The sequence below is a fragment of the Rhinichthys klamathensis genome, unplaced genomic scaffold, assembly GCF_029890125.1.
Source record: "Rhinichthys klamathensis goyatoka isolate OS25496 unplaced genomic scaffold, OSU_Roscu_1.1 h1tg000748l_1, whole genome shotgun sequence".
Taxonomy (NCBI): domain Eukaryota; kingdom Metazoa; phylum Chordata; class Actinopteri; order Cypriniformes; family Leuciscidae; genus Rhinichthys; species Rhinichthys klamathensis.
Window position 1 is genome coordinate 717,360 of NW_026607157.1, and position 25,538 is coordinate 742,897.

Genomic DNA, 25,538 nt, shown 5'->3' on the forward strand with positions numbered 1-25,538 from the left:
TCCCGTCACGAACAAGATTACAAAATAAGCCCTCAGATACCGCACTGCCCACTTTACTTAATTCCTCTTCTGATTGGTCAATCACGACATTTAGCAGTCACATATTTCTAAATTATTACACTTGACCAATCATCCAGGAAACCTGTTTACTACATGGGCCCCTGTTTTGTCTCATCAATGAGATAATATAATAATTTCTATAAAAAATCATAATTTTCAGACTTTTTCTAGTCATAATTTTCATAGTCATAATTTTGATTGTGGCTGCATCCGAATCGCATACTTCCGTAGGCGAAAAACAGTGTGACAAAAGTATGTCCGAATTCACAGTACTCATAAAAGAGTAGGCAAAAAGTACCCGGACGACATACTTCTTCCGGTGAGATTCTGAAGCCTGCATATGATGGACACTTTACTATCCCATGAGGCCACAGGAGAGGATTTGTGAATGGCAGTGAAGTGATGCAACTGACGAATTCTCTGTCACATGATAATAACAGCATGGCGAATGTTGTACGTCTAGATTACATTCATACTACACACACACTCATACATAGAACATAATTCTTTAGCAGTCGTGAATTAAGTATTTTTCAATAACCTACTCAAGAGAGTATGCGATTTCGGACGCAGAAATTTTTTCAATCTAGGCTACTCAAGCCAAGAACTCAAGCCTGATACCTTAATTTTTAAGTGGCCAAAATTAAAGTGGAGCAAAAGGGACAACCATATAGGTACAGAATAATGGTTTGTTTTTTTGGCCATTTATAATTCAGTTACAAATTAAGAAAACACTGAAAATTCATAAACTGGAGTGGAAATGACAGGAAATACAAATTGGATGGAAAAATGGAAACAAAAATTCTAGAAAATAATCATTATAATATTTTACACTGTAGCCAAGGAAAATGTCAAATCAGCATCTAACATATTTTAAAACCACTTGGTTTATGCTTAAATTCGGGACATTTCAATAAATCAATAAATCTCAGTCAGATCTGAGATTCTATAAATGTGTTCAAGGTATCTCAGCCTCACAATAGAAATACACCAATCGTTAAATGGCACTGCGTCATTGCTCAAGGTTTGCGTTCGTACGCCTCCTCATAAAAGCGTCTGGACGTCTCGCTTTCACAGACCTGTGAGAGAGTAAGTTTAGAGCAGTGGCTAGTATTTCACTAGCTTTACGCATAGCTCCTCAAATGAACGAATGTGAAACACTTTGCAAGGAAAGCGCTATTCATTTGGCATTCGTTATTATTATGTGTTGATATTTAACGACTACCATGGAGGTTAATACCACGCTACCAGGGCGCAACTTCATAGACTTGCGCATCTTAACGCAGAAACTTCTCTCTTCGGCGAACCGGTCTCAGACATTTCTGGACAATGAAACGGAGCACGTCTCCGAAGAGGATTTGGACGTGAATACAGACATCTATTCTAAAGTTTTCGTCACTGTGATTTACGTGCTATTGTTTGTAATCGGGTGTTTGGGGAACTCGATCACCCTGTACACACTTCTCACGAAAAAATCTCTCCAAAACCTCCAGAGTACGGTGCACTATCACCTGGCGAGCCTGGCCATATCCGACCTGCTCATCTTGATCCTCTGCATGCCCATCGAGTTATACAACTTCATCTGGGTTCATCACCCGTGGGTTTTTGGGGAGGCTGTTTGTAAAGGGTACTACTTTCTGCGGGACGGCTGCTCGTATGCGACGGCGTTCAATATCGCCAGCCTGAGCGTGGAGCGCTTCATGGCCATCTGCCACCCGTTCAAGGCGAAGAGTATCATGTCGCGGAGCCGCACCAAGAAACTCATCAGCGCCATGTGGATCGCGTCTTTCCTCCTGGCTACTCCGATTCTTTTCACCATGGGACAGCGACTGATGCAGGATGAATTTATATGCACCACAGTTGTGTCCCCGATAACTGCTAAAACCGTTCTACAGGTGAGCGCGCACAGCTCTCTTTCCTTGCTTGCAACGAGTGGTTTATTTCCTTATATATTTCTGTACTGATTTGTTTATTGTTTGTATTACGTTGGATTAATTTTTTTCTAATAGCTAGGGCCTACTACAAGCAAAAGTGTCTTATCAAAAGGAACCTGTTGCGTAGCGTCGCTAATAGGTTAATATCTAATAATTTTTAAAGGAAAATTCTCAACATCCACCACGAATTTCAACATTGTAAATATGTGGGTTGGTTTTTCTTTTCTTTTTTTCTTTTCTTTTTTGCTAATAAACTTTTGATAAATAATGCCGTTCCACATGAGAGAAAGACTCCATTCATAGCATATAGCCTATATCAGTTTTCAAAAAAATAATACAAATCTTGTTTTATTCTTTATGGAGAGGGTCGCTCCCTCATGGGCAAGATCACGTGACCAGCAGCATCACCGACTACTAATAAAAATAGTAATGATGAAAATAGTAATGATTATAGTTATAGTAGCTTTTCCTTTATATAGTGCTTTCAGACAGGTATATTGCTTATCAAAAGTTCGGAGTATTTTTTGTATTACCCAAAAAAAATCTGAATGCACACTTTTTACGATGTTGAACTGCCATAGTTAAATCAGCCTAATATTTCTAGTGGAAATTCGTGTTGGATATTGGACATTTTCTTTTAAAGTGGACCATCGAAATAAAGTGATACCATTCTTTGTGCCGTATATTGCATTGATATACCTGTCTGAAAGCACTATATAAAGTAAAAGCTACTATAACTATAATCATTACTATTTTCATCATTACTATTTTTATTAGTAGTCGGTGATGCTGCTGGTCACGTGATCTTGCCAATGGGTGGTGATGGCGCAGTGGGTAAGACACATGCCTTTGGTGTGAGAGACCCGGTTTCGAATCTAATGCAGACACCATTGTGTCCCTGAGCAAGACACTTAACCCCTAGTTGCTCCAGAGGTGTGCAACCTCTGATATATATAGCAATTGTAAGTCGCTTTGGATAAAAGCGTCAGCTAAATGAATAAATGTAAATGCAATAGGCTGTCGTGAGATGAAGACTCCATTCATATCAGTTTAAAAAAATAATAACTATACAAATCTTGTTTTATTCTTTATGGAGCGGGTTGCGCCCTCATGGGCAAGATCACACAAGCAGCATCACAGCTACTAAAAAAAAGGATGATGATGATGATAATAATAATAACTTTTACTTTATAAAAGTTTACTTTTACTTTATTGCTTTCTATGGAAGTTTATTTCTGCCACAGAATAAAAAAATAAAAAGGTAATTGCGACTTTTTATCTCAAAATACTGAGAAAAAAAGTAACTCGTTGCAAGTTTATATCACGCAATTCTGAATTTAGAACCTGCATTTGTGAGTTTATTTCATGTAATTCTGAGAAAAAATTCTGAATTGCGAGATGTAAATTTGCAATTGTGAGAAAAAAAGTCTGAATTGTGAGATAAAAAGTAACAATTACCTTTTTTTTTTATTCTGTGATGGAAACAAGCTTCCAGACAGGTATCTAGGTAATTTATTGTACAAAGCATTATATAACTAAATTTCGAAAGTCCACTTTAGACATTCTCCTAACTTTAGGTAACTTTGTTAACTAACTACCTGTTAACTAACTGGATGTTGACGTCGGTTTATGACGTCAACCGACTTTCATTTACAACCAAAATGCAACCCCTGCAACCAAAATCATCCCCTGACTGACGTTACTGATTTCTACTCAAGGACCTTGAATGAAATGTATAGTGGAGTAAAAAAGTACAGTATTTGTCTTTCAAATGTAGTGAAGTTAAAGTAAAAATTTTGTAGAAAAAATTATACTCAAGTAAAGTACAGATACTCAAAAAGTGTACTTAAGTACTCAAGTAAATGTACTTTGTTACTGTCCACCTCTGACTACATGTCAACTTATAACATGAACCCACAACCTATACTAAACCTAACCTGACAGTCTACTGTAATACTCTAATGAGAGTTACTTGACATGTAGTTGCAAAGTTATAGGTAATGCCTAAAGTGGATCGTCGAAATAAAGTGTAACCCAAAGGGTTAACAAAGCAAAAAAAAAAAAAAAACATCTAAACAAAACAAGCAACTAAACAAAACACAATTTGCATACTACAGACACAAAACAACAACCAAACAGCAACACAACAACATAGTCAAACGTAAAATTTGACTCCAAGTTTACAAAATGTCAGCAAGTCCAAACATGTTGATTCACTATCACCAGTCCAAACAGAACGAGTGGAAAAATAAAAATGTCTAAACAAGCCGCCCTGAAGTCCAAAACCACTGGAAAAAAAATAAAACAGGCAAACATAAACAAAAACGTTCCAAGCACACTTTTACAATGCGTTAATTTTACCTTAAGTAGCTATTTCTGCATAAATAAGGATCTGGTCCTAAAAAATAACTTTTGCTGGTTTAAACTAATGTAGTGGATTAATTCAGTTGAATTGAAAACATTTTGCTGTGTATTTTATTCTAAACCGAGCAGTGGGTAAATTAATTAATATGTATTATGCCCCTTTGATTCTGTTGGAATTGCAAATTAAATGTTGATGTCTTCATTAGTCAAACACGTTAAAATGAGGAGCAGCAGGGTCTGTATTGCTTCTGTTGTGAGCACTGATGGTCATGAAAGTCTAAATAAATCAGTGATTCTAATGAATTTAACTACTCAGTTTCTTGAAAATACAAGCCTACAACCAATATGACTCTTGAGGGATTTTCTGTATATTAGTTTAAGTAACAAGTGCCAGGATTTGCTCCAAAATAAGGATTTACTATCTTACCGTTCCCTAAAGTAAATCTTAATTGCCTGGAAATGGAGACATTATGCTTTGATTCTTGGAAAATTGTTAGTGTAGACCTTAACCTTGTGCCTGCCTTATTCTTTTCTATTACACCAGTGAATCTAATTTATTTTGGAACACTATCCATTTACATGGACAGAAGGTCTCCTGCTTGTAACACTCAGCTTTCCATCTTTCTACATTTGAAAAAACAACAACAACAACAGAGTTAGACTGAAAACGAGAACACCTGTGGAGTAGCATAAGAGGCAACATAATGTATTAAAATTATCCTTAATTTTAAATGGCATATATTACAGCATTCAGTGCTTGAAATGCCTGTGGATAATCGGAACTCATAGCACGGCGGAAACAGTCAGTGAGTCACAATCTGAATCAGACAGAAAAAAGAGAAGGAGAATATGAATGCACACCGAAACAGAGGCAAAGCTGCATACGAGATGAATTGGTCCTGACAAATTCCATCAGTCGGTGCTGAGTGTGTGCATCATCCTGAGATTTTCCAGTCAAAAGAATGATAGTTGCAATAGCAGCTTATTGCTACAGGACAAACGGTTCATCATGTTTAAGTCTTGGCAAATTGGTTACCACAGAAAACCCCTAGATGTCCTCTTTCATATACAGAAGGTTTCACAATGAAATACAATCCAGTAGTATACATTGCTATAGCAATACCTGAAATTCCAGTGCTCTGTGGGACACAAAATGATTGCAGAAAGAAAACAAATGTTCTTTTATTGCTTTTTGTGATGTGATATAACCTTGCCACATAAAGTGTAAACTGACATAAATATGTGTTACTGCATCTTTCGGTTCAGAAATGGTTTCTGGAATAAGAGCATGGTGCCTTTCTAATGGTTCATCGCCTTCTGTTTGTTATTTTGATCTTTCTATTGCACAGTCTGAAAATAATCCAGTACTGCACTTGAAATTATGTGTATACAAATAAAGTAAGACCGACATATGTATATATATATATATAGCAGCAGGCAGTGCATGATGTTGGCGAGGATAACTGGCTGATAGTAGATATTAGACTGGCACTTTGTTCTGGCAGGTGTTTAGAGCTCTTCTAGCCATAAAAAGAGGGAGAGATGGAGTTGAAGTTGAGTTGAAAATTTCATGTTCTGACATTTCACCCCTTCATTCAACAGTGCAACACCATTCATAAAGCACAGCTTTCTGGGTTCAACAAAACACCTGCAAAAAACACTTCTTATAGGGAGATTAAATTTGGTAGTAAATGTAACAGAAAAAAAATGTATCACAGTTTTCACAAAAATATTAAGTAGTTTTCATTTTTTGATAATAATAAGAAATGTTTCTTGAGCAACAAATCAGCATTTTAGAATGATTTCTGAAGGATCATGTGACACTGAAGACTGGAGTAATGATGCTAAAAATTGATCAATTAATGTGCAGGCTCTGTGAGCAAAAGGGACTTTCAAAAACATTAAAGATTCCAAACTTTTGACCGGAAGTTATTTTAGGTCTGTCAGTCAATGCATTAACTTAACATTTTAAATATCTTTAATATAATAAGTTTGAAAACATTTACTGACTTTACATATTATTGTATTATTTTGTTCTGCTTTCTAAACGCTTGCCAGAGGTCATTATTCTATTGAGAGCCCTAGTGTTTAACAGTAAGAAATAAAAACAAAAACAAATGTGTTATTAAAATAAAATATTATCTCTTTTTTCTTGCAACCCTGCTGAAATATACATCATAAACCAGCATGTTGGTCTAGGCTGGTTTATACTTGTATAGTGCTGGTATAGCTGGTGGACCAACATGCTGTTCTTTAGCAAAACTGAGCTGGTGTAGCAAACCAGCAACCGGCATGCAAAACATATACTGTACCTGGATGCTGCATTTTTCAGCAAGAAACGCACTGTTCCCTTTATCTTGCTCAGTTGTAAGAAAGCCTACTCTGTAAAATATTTAATGTTATTTAAATATGGTTTATTTAAGACAAATAATGAATGCAATTGTCTGATGCAACAGTATCAACAATAATATCAAAACTAGCCCAGGCTGCCAACACAAAAATATATATTTGCGCGCACAACCGGAAATAAATGTTATATGACACATGTCAGTGAGCTCTGCAATCAGCAAAGATAGAGATGACGTGATGTCTCTGTTCACAGTGACGGGTATATGCTGTTGAGATAGAGAGACAGACGGTTGTGTAAGATGGGGGCTTTGGTGCATTTTTTGGATTTTTTTTGGTGTGTGGTTTCCAGGCAAGTGTAGGTCAGGACAAATACACTTTGTTAATTAATGTTTCCTCTGCACAACAGTTCATTCATGAAGCTATAATCACATGTTGTGAAGCATCTGTGTCCCTCATATAGATCTGCCAGGGATATTTACTGTCTGCCACGAGCAGTGGTCAGCCAGGAAAACAGTTTAACAGCCTGTGTGCTTGAGAGCTGTAAACCCTAATGCTCAATAATTTAAAAGAATAATTTATTGGTTTGAGTAAACTTAAATTAAACAAATAATTTCAATCAAATTAACTTTTATGGGTATTTGAACTTTCTTTTTCTTTTGAGTTAACAAAACTGACACATTTTAAGTAATCTGAATTATTTAATTGTTTTGAGTTTTATGAAAATGTTTCTTTTAATTTAGACAAACTCAAATTTAACTGAAACTGGGCTGGGATTTCTATATCACAGCATGCTTTGCCATAACACTCGAAAGGGAGAGTAAATGCTAAAACTAAGTGCTAAATTATATTTTTGTGCAAGATTATTGTTTAGTGAGAGATTTAGTAGTGTTTAATATTTTACTGTAATGATGTTTTTTTTTTGGGGGGGGGCATGAGCTTAGTTTGAGAACAGATGTTTACTCGTTCAGTAATTGCTATGCTATGCTAATGCTACCAAAGCATTGTGTAACCAATTAGCTAGTTTAAGCTAGCCAAGTTTCCAGATTACATGATAATTTTAAGTAAATGTGAATTAGCTTACTCAAATATTTCAAGTTAAGAGCAAGTAAAATGTATGAGTACAAAATAAAAATCTACCCGTCCTGCTAACTTAAACTTTGAATTTCTTAACTGAAAATATAATACAACTGATTACCTCAAACTTTTAGAGTTTTGTCAACTTATTTGGTTTACAGTAAGTGAATTTGTGGTGGTAGCGAAAGCGACACAATACACTATACTTTCAGTGAACCTGTAAAATGTCAGTCAGTTGCATTTTGAGTTAATTCTCAGTGGCATTGAGTGGCAAGTTATGCTGTTACTTTTGACCAACATCCTATCCAAAGTGTGAATTGTGCACAGTCCAAGTACTTCAAAGCAATCAACTCTTTACTCCAGACCCCTTCACAGACGTCAGGGCAGCAGATACTGACAGGCAGAGAGATGTTTGGCAGATAAAAGAAACGTCAGCCAAGATTTTGAGGAGAAGAGTGGAGGAGAGATGTAATTGAGGCCAAAAGAAAGAAGAGAAATTATAACTCTCAGACAGTAAATAAGATGACAAGTGTTGACAAGTTTAATCTTTTTCTTACCTTACATCATGGGTGGCAATATAGTCCTGAATGTTTTTAAAGGCCTGGAAGCTTGTCTTTTTCATGCCTCCTCATTTTTGTCACAATTAAAATTACCAAGAGCCACAGTGCTGCTCTAAAAACCAGATATAATGTTGCAAGTCACATTTTTGACTATACTATATAGTTTGGTAAATATCGTTAATCCTGCCATGAAAGCTTGTTCAAAATGTGGCTCAGCATTTGGTTTTGCTCAGCACTAAAGAAATTAGAGGAAACTGTGTTGACTTTGTTCTATCCAGATGTAGCAAGAAAAAAACAAATAATTTGCAGTGTGCTTGAGAAATGCTACAATTTTAAAACTCTTGTTAAGATATGATGCCATGAACGATGACAAAAAATAGCCGGCACAGCCTTAATGACAGCAGCAGAAAAAGTCATTTCAGAGGAGGAGTAGAGAAGTTATTATATTATAATGCAAAATTACAAAGACAAAGTTTTTCTTTGAAGCAATGTAGCTACTGTTCAATCCAATGACCAGGAACATGTCAGAAGACAGTAAACTTGTAGAACATGTTTTCAGTCACTTTAATGTAGAATCGCCCTATTTTAAATGCAGAAACACTGGCTCATTTGTGACATTAAGTGTGTATTTGAGAAGAGAGAATATTAAGATTATGAGAAGAACATTGTATAAGAGACAAAAGACTACAAATAAGCAAACAGTGTGCTGTTAGTAACCATAGAAACCTCACTAATCCAGCCTCAGCTTTAACACACACAATGGATATGCTGCTATCTGAAGTGAACAAATATGTATTAGCATTGCTCATAACCCTTAAGGACCACACGTGCAGATTGCAGCTACACACCACTGGCCAAAGATTTAGCTAATTACTTCATTAGAGCCCAAGGGTCATTAATTGGTTAAATCAAACATTGCACGCCTTGAACAAATGTGTACAAGGCACAAAGAGCTCATTTGAACTCCAACCTATTACAGTGCTACAACTGTGTTTTATTAACACACACCACTGTGCATGTTGCTCCATTAATCTATTTATCACCGTTTTTTATAACCTCTCCTCTCTCTCTGTTGTATTTCCGTATGTGGGGTTTTCAGTTTGATGTTGTCGCCTGTTGGGATCAGACTGTGTTGACTGAGGTATAGCTTAGAAATCTATTGATGGTAAAAACAAAAATGAACTGGCAGCTGATCTGTTTAGCACCTCAAAATGCATTTCCTGCCGTTTTAAAAGTAACTGTATAAAGAGAGAATTTAATTATGAGTTCTGCTCAGGTGGTCTCACATTGGACACACGGAACTAACAGAATAATAACTGAATCAGAATATTAATCTAACAAACAAGGGAGGAAAAACATTTCAGAAAAATTATAGCATTAGTCAATGGATAAGCTGCATTAGCTAGTTGTAATTTTGTGGATGTTTTTTGACTGGCTGAATTTGAATACATTTTTGCCTAATAATCTCCCTCAAAACTTGTGTAATCAATTCCACCGATTGTGGTCTCACAATTTTTTTAAATAACCATATCAGTAAAGTTAACCTGCTCAATAAAATAAATGTTTAAAATGCAATATACTGATAACCACCATAATAATGCAGGTGGAAAAAGTTCAAAATTACCATTTAAATGCATGAATGTTTTACCAATCAATTATATCTAACACGTCGCGATAATATAAAACTCTCCTGATATAGAGTAACAATTATAGAAGAATGAAATAAAGCATATTTTGTTACCTTTTGGAGCTTGAAAGGGTTCAGTATGATGTTTTATAAAATCATCACTGTCCTCGTCAGAGCTCATTTCCCAGTACATTCAGCATCTGGCTCATATTCACGATCTCAAACATATTGATTTTGCAGATGTTGAAAATGATAGTTTAGACTGAGAATATTTTGATCGCTGACAGCTTCTTCACCAGAGCCACCATTTGAATTTTCAAGTTTTGCTGATGATACTTCCTATTTTTTTTTGTTTTCTGCCTGCGGTAACTATAAGTGAAACATCACTTCATCATTGTGTATCAGACATCGCCACCTTGTTGAATAAAGGTGAATTGCACTTATTCAGTCGTCAAAGATTCAGTTATTGTTGTGCAGAAAAATGATTGTGCTGCGCCCGGGACTGCTACATGTATGCACAGTTAATCGCTGAAAGTTTGCAATCTCAATTCAAACACACACCTGATCTTATTCTTAAATGACAATGATTCCGGTATGTCTATTAAACCTTTGAAATTACGATTACAGTGGAATATTTCAACCTGCTCTCAGGCTGCCGCTGAGCCAGAGAGAACAGCACTCGTGTAAGCTTTATATTTGAAACAGCTTCACAAACAGTCTTTTCAACTACAGTATTCTATTGCTATTTCTGTGTTGCAAACATTTAATGATAATGAAATTATGGTAACACTTTACTTGAAGGGGTGTACATAAGACTGACATGACACCTTCATAACCATGACATGACATATGTCATGAATATGAAGTAGGGTTTATGCATGTTTATGACAACTGTCATTAAGTGTCTTTCGCTCAATAATGACATTTTGAATGCAAATATGACATTGTTTAAGATGTCTTTGTTATGACACCTTGACATAAACCATAACATCATAACCTGTCAGTGTCTTTGTCATGACAACTTGACATTAAATTAAACTGTCATGTGGTTGGTTTTGACATTGGCTGTCATAAGGCCATTATAACTGTGTCATGAATATTTTTCGTGACCTCAACTACAGTGGTACAAATTGAATTTGTCATTAAACAGTTATAATGGCCCAATGTCAAAACCAACCACCTGACAGTTTAATGTAATGTTAACCAATAAAGCTAAGTGGTTTCTTAAGTTTGATAATTAATCTGCTATGTCATGTTTATGACATATTTATGGCATGTTGTGTTGTCTTAGTAATGTCAAGTTGTCATGACAAAGACACTGACAGGTTATGATGTATTGGTTTATATCAAGGTGTCATAACAAAGACATCTCAAACAATGTCATATTTGCATTAAAAAATGTCATAATTGAGCGGAATGACACTTAATGACAGTTTTCACAAACATGCATAAAACTTCCTTCATATTCATAACATGTGTCATGTCATGATTATGAAGGTGTCGTGTTAGTCTTATGCACACCCCTTCAAGTAAAGTGTTACCGAAATTATTAAAGTAAAGAACCAAGAGATTGGTTCAAAAACTGGACAAAACAAGTCTTCATTCATTATTTTCAAATGATTTTTTATATAATAATTTTTTTTTTTTTTAATATACTCATTTATAACATTTTAGACATTTATATTTGGTTGTCTAATGTTTTGTTTTCAGAATCGTGGGAGAACAGTAATCTCTGTTCTAAAAAACAAACAAACAGTTTATCAGAGTCAATAGAGTCATAAATTAACCTTTAAAGAATATATCATATATATAGCATCTAACTAGTAGAACCGTTTCTAATATTATAATGTACAGTATGACTGTAAAATCTACAATCTTACAAACTAGGATGAAGTCTTTATGTACATTAACAAGGATTTGGGACAATTTTAATGCATTACAAATTTATAATGGAGGATCCTGAAATGTTTTCTTATTTAAAACATCCAGTGTGCGAAGTTCTGCAAACCACACCCCTCTAGCAAACCTCTAGGATTTTGAAGAGTCGTTAAACTTGTTTTATTGTCCCCTAGTACTTTACAGTGCATTGAAATCTTTAAAAAACCTTTTGCACTTGCTCAGAGAAAAAAACTAAACTGAATTAGAAATTTGACTTTTTGTGATGTCTGGTTTACTTATCCGCCACAATAATGTGTTTGGACAATAATGTGTATTTCTCATAAAATGTACATCAATAATACCATAATTTGCCATTTATTTAATTCATCATGATTTCATGAAATTATTTGGATTCTTTTTTCTATTGTTCTACAGCCCTAATTATTTTAGATTATTTTCTAAATATGTTTTTATGAAAAACTATTATGTATGGAACATTAGGACATGAGCATTAAGACATATGTCTGAAAAATAAGAGATGAGCAGTGGTCATGCTGTTCTGCTGCTTCAGTTTCCAGGCGAAATACAAACACAGTGAGCATCTTCAGTCAAGGTGTAGATAATCCACGCAGGACTGCAGGAACCGGAGAACAGGCTCCTTCACAAGCAGACACTTGAGCGGAATTTGATTTACCACATGATTTGTTTGTTTATTCGAGAGTGCATGTGCACTGTGCCTAAGTGAGATGTACCTGCTGGAAAGCTTTGATGGAGAAATAATACTGGAATGTCATTTTCCTGGGCATTCTTAGACACAGCTTGAATTTATATACAGAGCATACCGACCGGAGTCAACAATGAGGTCATATTTTATTAATAATTAAACATGAATCACAACAACAATAATACTTTGCACTTATACCTGTAGGTGTATTTGCAAATAAGTCCTGCATTGAAATATGTGGTCAGTGTTACTTGAAAAATTGTCTCAACTGTCTCAAAAAACCCTTTTCGGACATTTTATAAGGTGGTTGAACACTTTTAAATAGCCTCTGTGGTTTCCATGGAGATAGGGTCTTTGCAGGGGAGTTTTAAAGAATTGCTCTGTGCAATCACAGCATAGCATTCCATCTATGATGTCTAGGAAATCAATAAATATAAAAGCATGATGTTTCCGTGACTGTCTTCTTGCCATGACCGAATAATAGATACATTTTTGACTTGATCAATTATGCTGGGTCTGGCCTTTGCATCTTACTGAATCCCTAAATAAATTACATTTGTTTGCCAATATACCCATAGGTTCTTTACATAATGGAGACCGAAATCTTACTTTTGCTTCTGTTTGTGTGTCTTCATAAACACACAAAGGATTCTTCTCTGCATTCTCATTTTTGCTCAGTGGGAGTACTGATCTTACAAACATGATTAGTAAGACAGCCTGCAGTTACATAATACATAAATAATTATCCCATTAAGGTTCTTAAAGCCACACAACTTAAAAATGTATATATATATTACCCTATATATTACAGTTTTTTACAATCACTTTGCTACTATTTTCAGAACCTTGATGTCATTTTTCAAAACTCTAGACACAAAACTCAAAACGATAATCACTTGTAACACAGGCTGTCTAATGTTCAAAACATTGCATTGTGCATTCACATCTTTAAAGAAATCTTGCACTTGCACAATCATTGGTTCAAAAAACAAATTAACTGTGAAATACCATTGAAACATGACTATAGATCACCCACACACAAGCAACCGATAGTTTCACTGTGTCATTGTTCGTACAATCATTAAATATTGTAGAGCAAAATAGGTGATACAGGTTTCATTATGGTACTACATGTACAGTAAATACATCTCTGTAAAAGTACTGCAGTAGTAGAGAGAATATTACAGACACAGTGGAATCATTGTGAACAAAGTTTGTAATATATTGATGCAAAACACTACAGTACAATCACAACATGGTTTTTTGAATCAAAGCAAAAATAATTAGCTATGAAATAGAAAAGAAAAGACAGTACTGTAAAACATCAAATGCAGTGTTCCTCAACTTGCTGTAAGAAACTAAACAGGAGTGATTACTGTACTTCTACACTGTCATCAACTCTGTGTTGTGGATTTGGCCACAGGTTCTCATCTACATCACAATGGATGTTGGAAAATGACATCTTGGAAAAAACCTTTGGCATGGCGAGTCCAGGCCTGACACTGCTCTGCTGTGATTGGCAGAATTGGACACGCAGTTACAAGGGCCTGCATCTATACAGTACTGTACTGTCAATACTGTACATAGTCTGAAAAGGTGGTACAGTTTTTGGCACCATAGACACAGTGTCTGATGAAGCATTACAGTATGATAAAATATTAGGCTACATCCATGGATATTGTAGTCTAATTGGTTCATGCCATGCTAATTGGTGACAATGAATCTCATTATCTTGAAACTTTCATGATTTACTGTAAACATGGAAGATTGTGTGTCTGTTTCCATACAACTATGCATTAAGAGTAATGCAACAGTTACTTATCATTTTGAGCAGTTGTATCAATTGATAGTTAGATCATTGTAAGGAAATGAATAGACACTCATTTGAAATGTAATGTGTGAATTGCCTTTTGAAATAGTAGTACTTTGATGTTAAGTTGTGTCATATTGAACAGGTGATCTTTGTTGAATGAACAAATGATCTAAGTTTTATGTGTATTGTATCCAAGCAATTGAGAAAAGGGTTAGAGTTTTGAAAAATGTGCTTTTTGATCATTGGTTGTGAGTTTTGTGTCTAGAGTTGTGAAAAATGACATCAAGGTTCTGAAAATAGTAACAAAGTGATTGTAAAAAACTGTAGTAGGCATCTTTAACGGGTTTATTTATTAAAATTAATAAAGGTGATTTGGATATATTGATCTGTATGTGTCTAAACATCAATTGTCATGATAATTGCATTATACTTGTCTCATCTTGTAAGCTTGAACACAGTTTTAACATTTATAACTTTCCTCATTAAAGACAAGATATTCCCATCCTCTGTGGGGCAGTCGTGGCCTAATGGTTAGAGTCAGACTTGTAACTCGAAGATTGCGGGTTCAATTCTCAATACCGGCAGGAAAATGTGGGGGGAGTGAATGAACAGCGATCTCTTCCACCCTCAATACCCACGACTGAGGTTCCCTTGAGCAAGGCACCTAACCCAATCACTCCCTGGGCACCGCAGCAAATGGCTGCTTTCTGCTTCGGCTGTGTGTGTTCAATACTCACTGCTACAAATGTGTGTGTACTAACTTGGATGGATTAAAGAGTGTTTGCATTAGTCCTGTTTGGATTTAATTAATAGCTCTGGTTCTGGATTTAAAAAAAAAATTTTTTTCAGTTTTAACATCTCTGACCTTCCTCATTAAAAGACTCTAAATATTCACATATTCTTTCCCTTCAATGGTTTTTTGATATGTTCGTTCTGATCTCTTTTATGTTTCTCAGTCTGGAAGGAACAGTGCTGGACTCTTAAACTCCAGTCATCTGTTCAACACCAATTTAACATGACTGCCTAAACCAACACTATGTTCTTCTAAATTAGTGCTGAGGAGTATTTCAATAGTCTTGGCTTAATCTCTGTGATCTTAATTGTCAGATCACATGAGATTAACTTGCTTTGGCAACAGCAAAAAAAAAAAAAAAAAAAAAAAAAAAAAAAAAAAGGAAAGGAACAAAAGACCAGTTTAATGACAGATCTAGGAATGTGACCAGTTCAAGAAAAGAGCCCTGCATACCTTGCAGTAATAATTGTGCGTGTCTGTGTGTCTGTGTGTGTGTCTGTGCTTGTTTATATGATTTATTAGGACACAAATATGTATAATGACATAGGTATTACACTGGTATTACAACGTAAACGTGATTTATTGGGACATTTCCTGAGTCCTTGTAATTAAAATGGCTTAAAAACATACTAAACAATTTTTATTAAAAATGTTAAAATGCAGAAAGGTTTCTGTGATGGGTAGGTTTAGGGGTTGGTTTAGTGTAAGGGGAAAGAATATACAGTATAAAAACCATTAAGCCTATATGGAATGTCCTCATAATAATAGGTGCACCAATATGTGTGTGTGTGTGTGTGTGTGTGCGTGTGTGTGTGTGTGTGTGTGTGTGTGTGTGTGTGTGTGTGTGTGTGTGTGTGTGTGTGTGTGTGTGTGTGTGTGTGTGTGTGTGTGTGTGTGTGTGTGTGTGTGTGTGTGTGCGCGCATTTTGGGGTAGGTGAGTTTATTAAGAAGTATCAAGAGAACCTTCTTATCCAGGTGGAAGAATAAATCAAAAAAATTATGACGCTGTGCACACATAACTGATTAGAAAAAAGAAAAAAAAAGAAAGAAAAAAAAACATTAGGCCTATTCGACATACTTTGGTTCGACTCCCAAGAAATGATAAAATGTTCTGAATAACTTGAATGCATGAAATAATTGCAGTGCTGCTTTGATAAAAAATATGGATATATTTGTTTTCAATTCGATTCAACTGACTGGCTTTTATCATACACATTTCCCTAGCAAGTCTTGTCAAATGGAGATAGAATTGTGCAGTTCTTCAGGGTCTACACAAGTCTAAAAAAAAAGGCACACCATAAACAGTGTGACATTAAATAAAAATTAAAAAATATAAAAAAAAGAGTGAGAGGGAGAGAGAGAGAGAGAGTCATTGCGTCAAACAAAAAAGCATCATAAAAGTCAAAGCCACTTGCCTACTTATTCCCTCTTTTTCCTTTGTTCCCTATAACTCCTCAAGGTGAATGCCTTCCTGTCCTTTGTGGTTCCCATGGCACTGATCTCTGCATTAAATGGAGTCATAGCCAGTCAGCTGCTGCGCATGTTTCGGGAGTCTGCCCAGGACAATCGCATCTGTATCAGCGGAGGCAACGCTACTATGCTTAGTGTTGCTGTTGAACCCAACCGTGCCCAATCAATGCGCCATGGAGTCATGGTGCTGCGTGAGTACCTTTATGTTTTTTTTCAAGTGTACAATATTATATTATAAATTAATTTACAATGTATAATTTTACAATGACTACAAAACATCCACACCTGAAGGACAAACAGTCTTCACTAGACAGTCAAGACTGTTTGTCCTGCAGGTGTGGATGTTTTGTAGTCTGTGGAGGTTTCCAATTTAATTGAATGACAGATTCCCAGCAAAATCCCCACCACTAAAACATAGAACATGGCTAGAGCTACAGCTTCATGAGCAACAGCTTCAATTTACCCCTATATGAAAGAGATTCTGTCGAAACCTTTAACAAACACTTGCCATCTGGTTTCATTCTGTTGGAGAATGTTTGTGTGCGTGTGTGTGTGTGTGTGTGTGAGTTGGTTTATGTGATTTATGAGGACACAAATTTGTATAATGACATGTGTATTACACTGGTATTACAACTTATGGGTGGTTTATGAGGACATTTCAAAAGTCCTCATAAATCAAATGGCTTAAAAAACATAAAAAACAATGTTTTATTAAAAAATTAAAAATGCTGCATGTCTCCTGTGATGGGTAGGTTTAGGGATAGGGGCAGTGTAGGGGGATAGAATATATAGTTTTTACGGTATAAAAACCATTACGCCTATGGAGAGTCCTCATAATGCTGTTGCACCAACGTGTGTGTGTGTGTGTGTGTGTGTGTGTGTGTGTGTGTGTGTGTCTTTATTATCATGACAAGTGTTGTGCAGAGTCCCACTGAGTGTATTGATCAATGAACAGAAAGTTAATAAGAGTTTGGTTCTCTCATTTAATTCAATGCAGTCTCTCTATGGTTGAATATGACCAGAAAGAGTGAAAAGCATTGTATTTATATCCTCATAGATAATACAAGGCTGAGTCACAAACAACACCTATTAATGCTCAGAATACACTGCAAGGCTCTGTACACTTGCTTTTATAAACAGCTATTTTCTCTACACACTTATACATTTTTTAATTTTACAGGCAATTGAAAAATTATGATTTGTATCCCATTGTTTGGATTTAGAAAATGTTTTGTGCTGGTCTAACAAGGGTTTGAAAGATGGGAGCTAAAAATATGTACTGCCACAGCTATTCAATTTCACTTAATTTACAAAGTCATTTAAATCACTTAAACAGGAAGAACATGTATTTTTCCATTAGAGATGCAGTTGAGATGTACACCGGGGAAGAATCCAGAGTTAGTTTGTTTTGCCAGTTGACTGCAGCCTCCATTAAAGGGTCAGTGTACCGGTGTAAGACTTTTGACTGCTCTCACAGCAGCTTTCAGCACCATGGGGGAGACAATCATTACTGTTCATATAATTTACTGCATCATAAGAGACTGTTTGATGTTGTTTTCTGCCAGAAGCCCCTTAAGGGTACTAAGTGTAACCTGAATAATTGAATGGACTGAGGGAATTACACGACATGAAATGCAGTATTTCATGACAAAATGCAGTTACACTGCAATGCATTTCAAACACAAAAAGACAAAAGCAAGGGGCTTTATATCGTCAATAAAATGTATAGTCATCACTTCCTTCCCTTGTAGTGTGTTAATGTGCAAATCTTAAAATTATATATAAAAAACTGAACTTGTAGATTATACCGTATTAATGAAATAAAAGGCTTTTAATTGTATTTAAATAGAGTACAGTTTCATGACAGTGTTTCTTAACACACCAAAGTACACTTTTAAAAAGCAAATTAAAAGTTTTACCATAAAGTATATTTGTGTTGTGTTTATAAACACATATACAAGCTACTTGAATGCCCTAATTGAACTCAGGCCTAATCCTAGTGTAGTCTAAGCCATGTCTGTGAAATCGGGCCATTAAGATGAGATGTACTTAAGTCCTATTTAAGTGGGTCAGAAATGTTATGGATATTTAGTTATGTTTGTTCTTAGTTTCACTTTCTTGGACTTTTAGTCAGTATTCATTGTTCCTGTTTTTCTCAGCCCATACTCATCCCAAGGCGTCATCTAACTGACGCTTTTGACCATGCGTCAACATGCCGACGCACATGGTACCTCTTAAGCGTCAATATGAGACGCGCCTCCTAGTGGTCTAACCCTAACCCTACCCCAGACCTAAACCTACCCATAACGGAAGCGTCATCTAACTGACGCTAAAGGGTGCCATGTGCGTCGGATTTAGACGCATGGTCAAAAGCGTCAGTTAGATGACGCCCGAGGATGAGCGTCTCATATTGACGCTTAAAGGGTACCATGTGCGTCGCCATGTTGACGCATGGTCAAAAGTGTCAGTTAGATGACGCCTTGGGATGAGAATGTGTTGGTTTTCCTTTGTTCAATTTCTGGCCCTTTGTATGTCATCATCATGGTTACTAATATGATTTGTCATTTGTTTCAGCTGCCTATATAAGTATATTGTTTCAGTTCTCAAGTGTCCGGTCTACGTTTACATTAGACCCGACCCAGAGCCCAGCCTGTCACCACAACGATCGACAGATTTATTGTCCCATAGTGCCATGTCTATTCAAACCTCAAGTCTCCTTATAATTTTTACGAAGTGAATTTTTAATGCAGCTTCCAATTAATACTGTAAGTGATTGTAATAAACAAATAAATAAATAAATAAAAAAGCAGGCGTTTATGCCATATCCTGCCATTAATGCCTCCTCAAAAAAAAAAAAAAAAAATGAAAGACACCTCTCATTTCTGCACATGTGCGAGTATGTGTAAAAGCTCAGTTATATCAGTAATGAAATACAGTCTGTGGATCCACACATCCTATTATGCCCTTTTACAAAGTCTTGATTTTGTTTTTGGGGTGTACTAGAATATGCTTTCATGCTTGATTGTTCAAAAAAGATTTTATTTTTCACATATTTGACAATATTACAGCTGGTAATAATAATAATATTATCTGGTGTAACGCATCTTTTTCGATGAAGCTTCTCCTTCCGAAATATGAAATGTGCTGTGATTGGTTAGCTGGCCTAGTGTGTTGTGATTGGCAGCGCTTAGCGTGTGTTCAGGAAATGTCCCACCCCTCCATAACAGCAAGCTCTACTCTAGTGTAAATAAAGGATGGCAGCAATTTCAAACCAATTCAAGCCCGATTCAGACCCTGACAATGTTATGTTTAACAAACAAGAGGATCATCCAGAACGGATTTTACGCACAGACTTTGCAGGCACGGATTTCACAGGACGTTTCAGAGGTGTATGTTTATCTTATACATTATAGATACAATGTTATCCACCATTTAATCATGTTGTTGTCCAAATGAGACGTTCGTTGTAGTTCTTGAAAAGTGGATTCTATTAAATAAAATATCTCCCTTTGGAGAGGACTTTGAGCTTTGTAAACTTGCCGATTTTTTTTTTTTTTTGCATTACACACTAAAGTTAAACAAAGTGGAAAAAACATAATAGGACCCCTTTAGGAGTTTGTTTTCCCAACTGAAATGCATGTTCTCTCACACTTGACCTAACTTCAAACAATCATTTCCATATACCATTATAGGTTGTTCACCTTCTATCCTCACCATTTCCGTTTCCTATCATGCACTGATAGATCTAGCAGAGTTTGTCCATAAAACACAATCTGTCACTGTGACAGCATGAGTGTGTGAGGTGATCCATGGTTGATGTAAGAGCCTGCAAATTGCAGACTAAAATACTAATTTAGGCAAATCTGCAGAGGGCACTTTCTTGTGGCCAGCAGGTTCATACAGGGTCAGAGAGTGTTGGCAGCACTTTTATCCAGTCTTCTCAATTTATCTAACGTTGGCTCAACTCGCTTCTACGTCAACTGAATTTGAATTTGTGCGAGTGCTGTTAAAATTCAGAAACAGAATTACTCACTTTCATTCTTGAACTGGATCCAAAGCAGGCACTTAGTGAGACATCTTGAGAAGTCAAGTTCTTCAAAGTTATGGTGACGCTCTAGATTCTATAATGAAAGAGAGAAAGATATTGTTTTGTATGCTGGTTTAGGGCCATACAACCACAGCACATTCTATACAAAACTCCATGTTAGTGTAGTCAACAAAAAAATAAGTGCTCATTAGTGTTGTTATTGTTAACTGAAACAAAATCTAGTAAAAATCTTTTTTTAATTGAAATAAAAATAAAATGAAATAAAATATTAGATAAAAAAAAGTATAAGTGTTGTCTTTGAACCTAACTGAAATAAAGGTCCCACTTTATATTAAGTGGCCCCAATACCTGTGAACTTACATGGTAACTACATGTGTACATATTTAACTACAGTGTAAGTACACATTGGTACTACAGCTGTAATATTTGTTTAACTACACATATGTAACAACCCACGGAATGGTATATGTAAGTACAAATGTCTAACAGGACATTGGTAACAACACTTTTTCACTTCAGAAAGTACACGTGTAACAGGAATTATGTAACTATATTTTGTAACAACAATATGTATTTACACAAGTTGTTCCATTTCCACACGCAGTCTTAAATACTGCAGTTACCAGTTTGGATAAATGTGTTTAATTTCCAACCATGTCAGTATGTTAAAAGCAGATTTCCTTTCACAGTGGCAGAGTTTTTCTATTTTTATTTTAAGCAGTCTAAAGGACCCTGTGCTGTTCTAGTGTTAACCCAGCTGCAGGTACACAGAAGTTCTCTTACGAGAGTATCTCTCGTACTGCGTAATAGCTTACGCTAGGGGAAAACCTCTTTTCCACGAGATATTGAAGCCAAAAATTATCCTTAATTTTTTATTAATGTAAAACGCTTTGCAGCAGCAAGCAGACACAGGCGAGACAGCTCGCGCGCCTATTGGCTGCTCTTGCGGCAAATGCAGCAGCCTATCGAGAGAGACTCTGCGTGACGTAATGACCAATGGGGGCAACTCGCGCCCATATCGTCACGTCCCGCCAGAAAGGGCGTGGTCTCACTCTATAAATATGCTCGTTAGGCTGGTACAAGCTGATTTTCATCTCTTCAGCGAAGCACACGCATCGCTGGATCCGGAGTGAGAAGCCGCGCCGTCGAAGCAAGCTTTTCAACGGGACGAGCTCTGGAGTCGCTGGCCTCGCCGCCTTCAACTGCCGTACCTGCTGCGCTTTCCGGCGTTCTATATCCTTTTATATCACTTTGTATCCTTACTCTGCTGAGAGTGTTTGCTCGCTTACTTGACGCGACTCACACTTCTCATCACAAAAGAGCTGTGTCTTTTTAAAGATGCCATCCTGTGGCTCGTGCCGCGCCCCACTCAGCGACGGGGACCGTCACGTCATCTGTGTGTCCTGCCTGGGTGAGGATCACGCGGCCATCGCGCTCGCTGACGGCGGATGCCCTCATTGCGAGTTTTTGCCTATGGTGACTCTGAGGACTCGCCTGGCATCATTCTCCGAGCCTTCACCACAGCCCGCCGTGGTGCCGGGCCGCAAGAAGCGCCGCGCCCAGCGCGCTCCCGAGCTCTCTCCAGCCCGCCAAAGCTCGCCGGTTCGCCCGCCAGCTTCGCCGGCTTCGCTGGAGTCGCTCACTGACGGACAACGGCCGCCGCCTGCCGCCGCGTCCGTCCACGAGTTCGACGAACCCACCGAGGCTTGTTCTCTTCTGGCATCTGATAGCGAGGATTGGGCGAGCTCCATCGACCTCCCCTCCGCTAGCGTTTCCCGCCGAACCACTGGTAAGAGAGCCGGCATTGAGACTGAGCTGATGCGTCTGCTCTCTCAGGCCATGGAAAGCATCGGCCTCGACTGGGAGGCGCCCGCGCAACCGCCGCGCGAGTCGTCAGGGAAACGGGCCAGCATCAAGACCGCGAGCCCTAAAACCGCGGCTAGCTTTCTTTACGTTATAAGAAATCTACCCCGCCCCCCATGGGCGTGCGTCACCGGCAAATGAGAAAAGAGTGTATTTTAGTCCCCGCCGAGGCCGGACTAATCTCCATTTCTCAAAAATTTCTCAGCTCCTAGTTTGAGCGGCTGAAAATGTCATTATTGCAGCAATGAGCCTGTTGTATAACACGCACACCTGCATACAAACGCCGACACATACAAAACTGTGATGACGATCTCTTATCTGCTTGCACTAATGTAGTTCTCCCTGTGGCCCAGTGGCAGAACCTGAAGCCTTCGCGCGAGAGACCCGTGTTCGATCCCGGCTCTCGCAGCAGATCAAAATTTAGTCTCGCCGCGGCCAGACTTCCACCGAAACTTTTCGCTCGTTCAGTTCCAGAAAATGCGACTGTTCCATTGTATTTTGCAGTAAACAAGCTGGTTCCACGGCCCGCTTGCCTGCACATAAAGGCTGTTTCCACGGCGACCCAGAAAAATCATGTAATCATTGTATTTCTGGTTTTCCGGCCACAGCCGATAATGTTATAAGTGTAATAAAATGCTCACAGCCCAGTGTTCATTTCTACACACAAACACAGCCCGCCACGGTACAGGGCTCGCACAAATGAAATCGACGCATGTCAATTGTGCATTAAATGTAGTGAATGTGCCCACAACCCAGTGCCCACAAACACTACCACGGTTTCTGTAAAACGAAACCAAAACAAGTCTTCCTAGCCTCCTAGGAAATCGACGGTGTTTCAGTCTCGCCGTGGCCAGACTTCCACTGAAATTTTCGCTCGTTCAGTTCCAGAAAATGTGACTGTTCCAGTGTATTTTGCAGTAAGCAAGCCAGTACCATGCCCGCTTGCCTGCACACAAATGCTGTTCCCACGGCGACCCAGATAAATCACATAAACGGTGTATTTTCTGGTATTCCGGCCACAGCCGATGGTGTTATGAGTGTATTGAAAATGCCCACAGCGCAGGGCTCATTTCTACACACAAACACAGCCCGCAAAGTTGCAGGGCTCGCACAAACAAAATCGCCTCATGTCGATTGTGCACTAAATGTAGTGAATGTGCCTACGTCTCAGTGCCCACAAACACTACACACCACATGTCCCACGGGTTCTGTAAAAACGAAACCAACACGCATTCAGTCAGCTCAGGCCGAAGGTGTTTTTCAGTGCAGTAAATGTGCCCGCTGTCCTGCGCCCACATTCACTCACAGACATGTTAAGCCCCACGGGGCTCACCCCGCTCTCTCTCCCTCAGCAAACTGCTATAAGGGTTTTGAGCGCGGCCAGGCTGCCCGCCGCGATCGGCGCGCCCCCCGCCTCACACACTGTAAACACAGTGTCTGCGTTACAGCACGCCGGAGCTCCCTTGCCGTCACTATGTCTCGGCCAGAGCCCAGATCTCATTCTACCCCTAGCTGTTCACGCGAAAGTGTGGGCACAGCTTCCTGGGGTATCAGAATGGGTGCTGAACACTATAAAAAGAGGCTATTCGACGACGGCTAGACGACGGTGAAAACGAAGTATCTCATCTACTTTGAGCCGAGATAGCGAAACTACTGAGCAAAGGTGCTATAGAACCTTTATCTCAAGCTCAGAGCAAAGGGGGCCTACACAGCAGATATTTTCTGGTACCGAAAAAAGATGGAGGTCTCAGACCCATTTTAGATCTGCGACAGCTGAACAGAGCGCTTGTGAAACGCCAGTTCAGAATGCTTACGACCAGGAAAATCCTCGTGCAAGTGCGCCACGGGGACTGGTTTATGTCAATAGATCTGAAAGACGCCTATTTCCAAATACAAATAGCGTCCCATCACAGGCGATTCTTGAGATTCGCTTTCGAGGGCCAGGCATATCAATACACAGTCCTGCCGTTCGGCCTGTCCCTAGCACCTCGTACATTCACGAAGTGCATGGACGCGGCGCTCGCACCCCTGAGACTTCAGGGCATGCGAGTCCTGAACTACTTGGACGATTCTAGCTCGATCACGATCGGAGCTCATAGAACACAGGGCCGCATTACTCGAGCACCTCGAGGAGCTGGGCCTCACAGTCAATTGGGCGAAGAGCTCACTGTCTCCCAGTCAGAAAATTTCCTTTCTGGGAACAGTGTTAGACTCGCTATCCATGACGGCACGCCTGTCACCAGAGCGCGGACTAAATATTCAGCGCGTCGCGAAATCCTTCCGCCACGGCTCGATAGTTCCGCTCAAAAGGTTTCAGAAAATGCTGGGGCTGATGGCCTCAGCGGCCTCTGTACTCCAGTTGGGCTTGCTTCGCATGCGCCCACTGCAGATGTGGCTGAAAGCGCGGGTTCCACCCAGGGCATGGACAGCGGGTCTGTTTCGCCTCAGGGTCGACCTACAGTGTGTTTCAGCTCTGGAACCTTGGAAAATAACCGACTGGTATCAGTCAGGTGTGAGTCTGGGGACCGCTTCGAGTGTGAAGGTGGTGTCTACGGACGCCTCCACCTCGGGGTGGGGAGCGCTGCTTGAGGGCAGACCGCTAGCTGGCCTGTGGTCAGAACGGGAAAAGCTCCTTCACATAAACTGCTTGGAGATGATAGCAGTCGACAAAGCGCTACGGCGTTTTTGTCCCCAGGTAACAGGCCACCACGTCTTGGTCCGGTCGGACAACATGTCAGTGGTGGCATACATAAATCGCCAGGGCGGCGTCAGGTCACGAAACCTTCACAGGCTGACCGAACGCCTCCTGGTCTGGGCTCAGCACAACCTGCTCTCACTGAGAGCAGCGCACGTGCCTGGTCACCTGAATGTGGGACCAGACAGACTGTCCAGGAACAATGTTCCAGCAGGGGAGTGGTCGCTGCACCCGCAGACGGTCCAGCTGCTGTGGAAAACATTCGGCAGAGCACAGGTGGACCTAT

The 25,538-nt window shown here is 38.7% G+C and overlaps 1 protein-coding gene across 1 annotated transcript in view; it reads left to right on the top strand.

Annotated features, from left to right (window-relative positions):
* Positions 1 to 1,148: 1,148 nt before the first annotated feature.
* Positions 1,149 to 25,538, top strand: part of ntsr1 (neurotensin receptor 1 (high affinity)) — a 35,631-nt gene continuing 11,241 nt past the window's right edge. Inside the window, exons 1-2 of the mRNA XM_056242737.1 lie at positions 1,149 to 1,955; positions 16,636 to 16,837. Coding sequence (XP_056098712.1) covers positions 1,287 to 1,955; positions 16,636 to 16,837 — 871 coding nt within the window. The 5' untranslated portion in view covers positions 1,149 to 1,286. The remainder of the gene's footprint in view (positions 1,956 to 16,635; positions 16,838 to 25,538) is intronic.